Below are 7,596 nucleotides of genomic sequence, written 5' to 3'. Positions count from 1 at the left end.
GAGTTCTTGCACTTTCATGTGGTTAGAGCTCCAGAAAAAGCAATAACAAAAACCTAAATGGTAATTTATATACAAATCCAGTTGAATTAAACAAACATACTCTACCCAGGCTATGTTATAATTGGGGGAAAAGAAATACATATAGAAAGTAGAAAACATTCTTCCAAGTGAACCGTATCAACTGCTCAGCTATCTTAAACACCAATATATCGTGCCAAAAAGTGGATGAGTTCGTAGTTACGTTCTGCCCTTCATTTTCGTTGCCACGGTTAGCACAGAAACACGCTTTAAGTGTCTGCTTGTGTACCTTACAGCTCCATTGTTTCAGAGTTGATGCAAGAAGTATCGTCAAAACTTATCGTCGAGTTTGAGTCCAGATTAGAACGGAGACTGGCACAGAGGGCAGGTGGATTTATGTGAAGTGGAGAACCATTTATAAAGGCATGCTGAATGGAACTTGTGCTTGCATGTCTTGCATGCCAAGCGGGGAATGCTGTGGTTGACTGTGTGGATAACACTGTAACAAATGGGACACTCTTCAACTCCTTCAAACTCCTTGTCAAAATTACGCTTCCATATCCTTATTGCTTCAGCTAAAGCACCATTCTGCATCACATAAGAAAAATCTAAATCATCCATTGCCCCTAATGCCCCTAATGCCCCTATATACCGACCTCTAGTCGTGCAGGTCCACTCGAATCTTACACGCGTCACAGCTAACCTAATACAGGAATTACCAGATTCGGGGGTTTTTCTCTTTTCATGTTTTAAGATGATTAGGCCTAAGATTCTGAACACCCTTTCAGTACAGAAAAAGAAAAAAAGTTACCTGATTACGGACAAACGACATCATGGACAATAACCACTTCCGCTGCTTAACTTCACTTATTCCCAAACTCCTCATACAATCAACATCAACGTGCCTCAGTGGATATGATGAAGGAAGGCGAATTACTAGGTCCATCCCCGTCTCGTCTTTGGTATACGTAGCAATTACCTCATTGGCTGATTTACTTACAACAACTGAGAAATTTTCATCAGCAAATTCAGCTTTCTTTATCTGCAGCAAAGAATATTTTTGTAAGAGAATGATAGTGTTGTACCCCACAAAAATAATATCCACATGAAGTTGTAGCTTTGTGCCTCTAAATGACACCTCAGCACGGTGCTGTGGTAGATTGACCAGTTTTACGAAGTGTTATAAGGGTACCTCAACAAGAGCCAACACAACGCGATTGAACTCCAGTGCAGGTACCCTTGCCAACTGATCTCCCAAGCTCATGGCATGTAGTATCTATCATGTTGAGCTTGGAGGATTTCAATGCTTATTCATGGCTAGAACCAGAATGAAGGAGCATGGCCGTTTACACTACCTCATTTGAAGACTTTAAGAGCAATAACTCTACCACATTTGATGGGAAATCGACTAACCTCTCGGCCCTTATCGTTAGGTTCAAGTTGTTCATTTATCTAATAATTGTGAATCAAGCTGGAGAAAGGCTAGTATCCTTTGACTTTGTGTTGTCTGTATGTTCTTTGAGAGGAGCATAACTCATCAAACAAGCCAAATCATGTAAAGTACAATGCCACTCATTTAGTTTGACCAAATCCTATGGTTCATGATACAAGCAACCTTACTACCTTACTTGAACAGGATCTATTTTATAGGTTGTACAAAAGTGTCCTGGACTCCTTGAGTTCTACAGATACAAGCAATCTTTACAAGATATTTGATACAGTTTGGCTGGAAACCAACCACGTGAACATAGACTATCACCAAAAGGAAGTCGCATTCAAGAGGAATTGGTACCACCCATAGAAGTGATCCGAGCAATGGGCATTAAAAGCTAAGCAGTTAGTTAGTAAAGGGTATTGCCATGTCTGCTAGAGCTACTGAAATTGACAAAATAAGCAACAGTAGACTTAGAACCAGATGCTAAAGAGTTCTATGTTGTGTTTTGAATGACCCACCTGGTCCACCCCCATCTCTAGGCATACTTTTGCAAACTAATACTGAGCAGCACCCAAATGAAATCGAAATTAAGCGAGTAAATTCAAGGAGCTTAATTTCATTGTCTTGGATAAGTTGAAAAAGTAACAATAAGTATACACAGCTAATAAATGAGCTTCGTCACAAGAGAACACATACCTGGGACAGTTCATTCGCAATGAGAGAAGGACTGCACCATGCTTTTGTAAAGGATTCAATGACAGAAGACTTTGAACGGTCACGCAAATCACAAAACCACCCTCGAACATAAGCAGGAAGAACACGGAGCATCAAGCCATATATTGCTCCAGCATATGATGCCAGTTTCACTGGTTCAACGGGCCAAAGAAATTCCACCAAAAACAATAATGAACCTGTGGTAATGGCTTGGTTTGCTGCAGTTGCAGCTTCTGATAGCCCAGCTGGAAGTTCTGTATCTTTCTTCTTCTGAAGAGCCATGCCTTCAACAGGTATATGCTGGAAAAGGCAATCTAATATCCTTGAACTAGCAGAATTCTGGATATATTGAACCAATCTTTCCCTTGCAGATGAGGATGGGGGCAATGACCATAAGTGTGACAGCAACAAAGACCAAGCAAGAAATATATTCACCTACAAAAATTAAATCGTTAGTAATCAGGTCCTATTAAAGCAACAAGTATCAACTGAAATTTGAATTTGATATTTAAAGTTTTGACAATTCGATGGCAGTTGGCAAGTAAATGTTAGAGACAATGTACTCACCCTTTCTTGGGCCATCAACTCCATGTCAAAAACATCATCAGGGAGTTTCTCAATCATAAATACAATTTCTTCCTTCAAAAGCACATTATATTCTGATGAAAAATCAACTTGAGTAGAGCCCTGTTCAGTCGTGGTATCATAATCCAGGTAGCATGAAGTATTTTCTCTAATAATTGCAGAGTAAGAAATTGGTTCAGTTGAGAGCATAAAATAGGCTGCATATTGCAATGAAGGAACCGGTTTGGTGGAAAAAAGAATGCCATATAAAGAACTAACAGGGCCTTTACTGAGTCCCCAAAATTCAATTGATTTTACTGCTCTCTCTCTAGCATCTTTTGAGGATTTAGTAACACTTGAAGCTATCAAGTCCCAGAAATGAGGAAGTTCAATTCTTGAGGATGCTATAATGGTTGTAGCTTTATCACCGTAGGAGCATACAATGGCCTCAGAAATTCCAGTGCAAAAGAACATGCGAAGAATTCCTTCAACAATGCGATCATTGACATGGTTCAATTTATCTAATCGCTGAGGGTTTAAAGTTTCCATATCTTTCAGTCCTTGTAGCCCAAAGGAACCATAAAACAAAGAAAATGACAAAAGGGCATTTCTCGAAATGCAAAACGGGATTGGGTCTGAAATCTTAACACTTTGCTCAAGCTTTTCTAAAATTTCATTTGCATTCATTGAAGTAGAGCTATTGACGATAATACCATTCACGCTTTCAGCAATTTCCTCCATTACTACAACGGCTGGTTGGATCCAACTCATTAACTGACACAACAAAAACTCCCAATCTTCGTCATTGAATTGCTTCCAGCAGTAGCCGACAGAAACAACCATAAGCTCGGACAATAACATTTGTACCCGTGGTGCATGATTAACTGTAGATGATCTACCAGATATATTTCTCTGTTTTCGAAATATTTCCAATAAAAGACTGCTCTCCTCAGTGCTTATATTTCTGTCCGGCTTCAACGTGTGTAAGCCTCCCATGGAACTACTAAAGGGATAACAAGATATCACCAACAAAAGCCAATCTTCCATATCTGCCAGAAGAAATCAAAACCCATCAAGGATAGCAAATAATGTCCACGCAACAGTAAATAGACCACAAATCACACATGATAAAGTCAAGTTAAATGAATACATTAGTCCCTAGTGCTTTTAGCCTTTTCTTCAGCTTCGTTCCTATCATTTAGTAAGTTTCAATTTGTCTTTCATGTTTTAACAATTTTCGATTAGTACCCCTATTGGTCACTGCTAAAGTGGATTGGTGATATAAAATTTAGTGAGTTGACAAAAATTCAGAGAAAAAAAAGATAATCTAATAGAGCAAAGATAAAGCTTCAAATTTCCCCAAAATTCTAAATGGATAGACATTTTAACTTTTCTTATATTCAGTCATACGATTATTAAAAGAAATATCCATAAATATGAAATGAAAGTTGGAAAGGAAATCACTCTAAAGAAAAGGAAACAACAGTCATTAGCACAAGTGAAAATTGGCCCACATGACTTTCCAAGTCGGTGCACATTATGCAAGAAAGACAACAAATCACAAAGCCACTTATCTATGCAATGCACATACGCTAAAAGTTTATAGACAAGGATTCTCAATATCTTCAGATGGCATCTTACTTTTCCTAAGGAAGTAAAAGATTTATGGAAGAAAGAAATTGAAGAGTCTTCACGGAAGAAGACACTGACTTCGACAATGTTGTTCACTTCGTGTAAATGGTCTAATATTTTTCCTTCTCATAGCCTTACCTCCCTCAACGTAAATTGAGAAGGTTTTTTTTTTTTAAGTAAACATCAGGGACGATATATCCCTTTTTATAAACACATCCCTTTTGTAAATTTTAAATATCAAAGAAATTATCTCTCACAAAAATAAATAAATAAATAAAATGAAAGCTGTAATTATCACTAAGCATTCATACCAAAAATTGCATCCATCACTCCTTTAATCAAAAGTCCCCAGATAAAGAGCAAGGAATAAGAGGAGTATTATTTGCACTGACTTGACGATTATTATATAGAAAAAAAACCCTATCTAGTCCTTAGACCATCAAACTACTGATCCCCCTCTTTTGTAATTATATATATGAAGAAAACAGTTGCATTTGAGCCTTATATGTTTGATGAAGAAAATGAAACTCGTAATGATAAATTAGAATATTCTTATAGTAGAAAATGAATGCTCTCTTTCACGTCCCTTGTTCACATGTTATCTAACATATATAGATTTCACAATGCTCTCCCTTTACAAAATACACCTTTCTAGTTGGTCGCAGATGCATATCTGTTTTAGAAAGAAGGTGGCATGGCATCCACTTGAATGCTACTTCATATGCAAAGTCATAAAAGATATAAGAAAAAATTAAGATAAGAAAAAATTAAGTGAGATATGTTAGAAACAATTCAACAAAAGGAAACGCATATGCACAAATTAAATATGATAAAAATAGTCAATCGATTTCTATCCATGGTCCATCAGTTAATGTCAAGTACTTCGACACATACCTTCCCCAGCCTGCCATTGACTTAATGATGGAAACAAAAGGACTCTCTGGAGCCAACCCTCGATTGTATTCGGAATAATATTTTCCTTTGAGCCCTCCACAGAGCATGAACCATGAACGGTCACGCAAATCACAAAACCACCCTCGAACATAAGCAGGAAGAACACGGAGCATCAAGCCATATATTGCTCCAGCATATGATGCCAGTTTCACTGGTTCAACGGGCCAAAGAAATTCCACCAAAAACAATAATGAACCTGTGGTAATGGCTTGGTTTGCTGCAGTTGCAGCTTCTGATAGCCCAGCTGGAAGTTCTGTATCTTTCTTCTTCTGAAGAGCCATGCCTTCAACAGGTATATGCTGGAAAAGGCAATCTAATATCCTTGAACTAGCAGAATTCTGGATATATTGAACCAATCTTTCCCTTGCAGATGAGGATGGGGGCAATGACCATAAGTGTGACAGCAACAAAGACCAAGCAAGAAATATATTCACCTACAAAAATTAAATCGTTAGTAATCAGGTCCTATTAAAGCAACAAGTATCAACTGAAATTTGAATTTGATATTTAAAGTTTTGACAATTCGATGGCAGTTGGCAAGTAAATGTTAGAGACAATGTACTCACCCTTTCTTGGGCCATCAACTCCATGTCAAAAACATCATCAGGGAGTTTCTCAATCATAAATACAATTTCTTCCTTCAAAAGCACATTATATTCTGATGAAAAATCAACTTGAGTAGAGCCCTGTTCAGTCGTGGTATCATAATCCAGGTAGCATGAAGTATTTTCTCTAATAATTGCAGAGTAAGAAATTGGTTCAGTTGAGAGCATAAAATAGGCTGCATATTGCAATGAAGGAACCGGTTTGGTGGAAAAAAGAATGCCATATAAAGAACTAACAGGGCCTTTACTGAGTCCCCAAAATTCAATTGATTTTACTGCTCTCTCTCTAGCATCTTTTGAGGATTTAGTAACACTTGAAGCTATCAAGTCCCAGAAATGAGGAAGTTCAATTCTTGAGGATGCTATAATGGTTGTAGCTTTATCACCGTAGGAGCATACAATGGCCTCAGAAATTCCAGTGCAAAAGAACATGCGAAGAATTCCTTCAACAATGCGATCATTGACATGGTTCAATTTATCTAATCGCTGAGGGTTTAAAGTTTCCATATCTTTCAGTCCTTGTAGCCCAAAGGAACCATAAAACAAAGAAAATGACAAAAGGGCATTTCTCGAAATGCAAAACGGGATTGGGTCTGAAATCTTAACACTTTGCTCAAGCTTTTCTAAAATTTCATTTGCATTCATTGAAGTAGAGCTATTGACGATAATACCATTCACGCTTTCAGCAATTTCCTCCATTACTACAACGGCTGGTTGGATCCAACTCATTAACTGACACAACAAAAACTCCCAATCTTCGTCATTGAATTGCTTCCAGCAGTAGCCGACAGAAACAACCATAAGCTCGGACAATAACATTTGTACCCGCGGTGCATGATTAACTGTAGATGATCTACCAGATATATTTCTCTGTTTTCGAAATATTTCCAATAAAAGACTGCTCTCCTCAGTGCTTATATTTCTGTCCGGCTTCAACGTGTGTAAGCCTCCCATGGAACTACTAAAGGGATAACAAGATATCACCAACAAAAGCCAATCTTCCATATCTGCCAGAAGAAATCAAAACCCATCAAGGATAACAAATAATGTCCACGCAACAGTAAATAGACCACAAATCACACATGATAAAGTCAAGTTAAATGAATACATGAGTCCCTAGTGCTTTTAGCCTTTTCTTCAGCTTCGTTCCTATCATTTAATAAGTTTCAATTTTGTCTTTATGTTTTAACATCTCAATCAGTACCCCTATTGGTTACTGCTAAAATGGGTTGGTGATATAAAATTTAGTGAGTTGAATAAAATTTAGAGAAAAAAGATAATCTAATAGAGGAAAGATAAAGCTTCTAATTTCCCCAAAATTCTAAATGGATAGAAATTTTAAGTTTTCTTATCTTATGTAGCTTCTTTTCTTCTTTATATTATGTCATGTAAATCTATTATCAATCAATTTGAACATTTACCAACCAGAAGGACTAAATTTTAAAATGTTAATACGTAAGGGACTAAATTGAAGCTTTTTAAAAACTAAAGACTAGATTTTGAAACCTACCCAAACACTAGGGACTAGGACATATATTCAGTCATGATTCTTAAAAGAAATATTCATAAATATGAAATGAAAGTTGGAAAGGAAGTTTTTCCAGGGAAATAGTGCATAAAGTCATTAGCAAAAGTGAAAATCTACCAACAAAAAAAAAAAAAAAAAAAAAAAAA

At 37.0% G+C, this 7,596-nt stretch overlaps 3 protein-coding genes across 3 annotated transcripts in view; 1 reads left to right on the top strand and 2 right to left on the bottom strand.

Annotated features, from left to right (window-relative positions):
• Window positions 1–371, top strand: part of LOC111785716 — a 2,822-nt gene extending 2,451 nt beyond the window's left edge. Inside the window, exon 3 of the mRNA XM_023666097.1 lies at window positions 315–371. Within this exon, the coding sequence (XP_023521865.1) occupies window positions 315–371 (57 nt within the window). The remainder of the gene's footprint in view (window positions 1–314) is intronic.
• Window positions 23–5,372, bottom strand: LOC111785714 (E3 ubiquitin-protein ligase listerin-like; the record flags this gene model as incomplete). The annotated part of the gene is made up of 5 exons (XM_023666096.1): window positions 23–606; window positions 830–1,060; window positions 2,150–2,602; window positions 2,735–3,780; window positions 5,258–5,372. Coding segments are annotated over 5 exons (2,073 nt in total), but the record flags the coding sequence as incomplete, so codon positions are not given.
• Window position 5,373: 1 nt separating this feature from the next.
• LOC111785713 (E3 ubiquitin-protein ligase listerin-like) overlaps window positions 5,374–7,596 on the bottom strand; it is a gene marked incomplete at both ends in the record, with an annotated part of 7,904 nt that continues 5,681 nt past the window's right edge. The window contains 2 exons of the mRNA XM_023666095.1: window positions 5,374–5,751; window positions 5,884–6,942. Of these exons, the coding sequence (XP_023521863.1) occupies window positions 5,374–5,751; window positions 5,884–6,942 (1,437 nt within the window). The remainder of the gene's footprint in view (window positions 5,752–5,883; window positions 6,943–7,596) is intronic.

The sequence above is a fragment of the Cucurbita pepo genome, unplaced genomic scaffold, assembly GCF_002806865.2.
Source record: "Cucurbita pepo subsp. pepo cultivar mu-cu-16 unplaced genomic scaffold, ASM280686v2 Cp4.1_scaffold000667, whole genome shotgun sequence".
NCBI lineage: Eukaryota > Viridiplantae > Streptophyta > Magnoliopsida > Cucurbitales > Cucurbitaceae > Cucurbita > Cucurbita pepo.
This window is presented reverse-complemented; position numbering and strand designations above follow the sequence as displayed.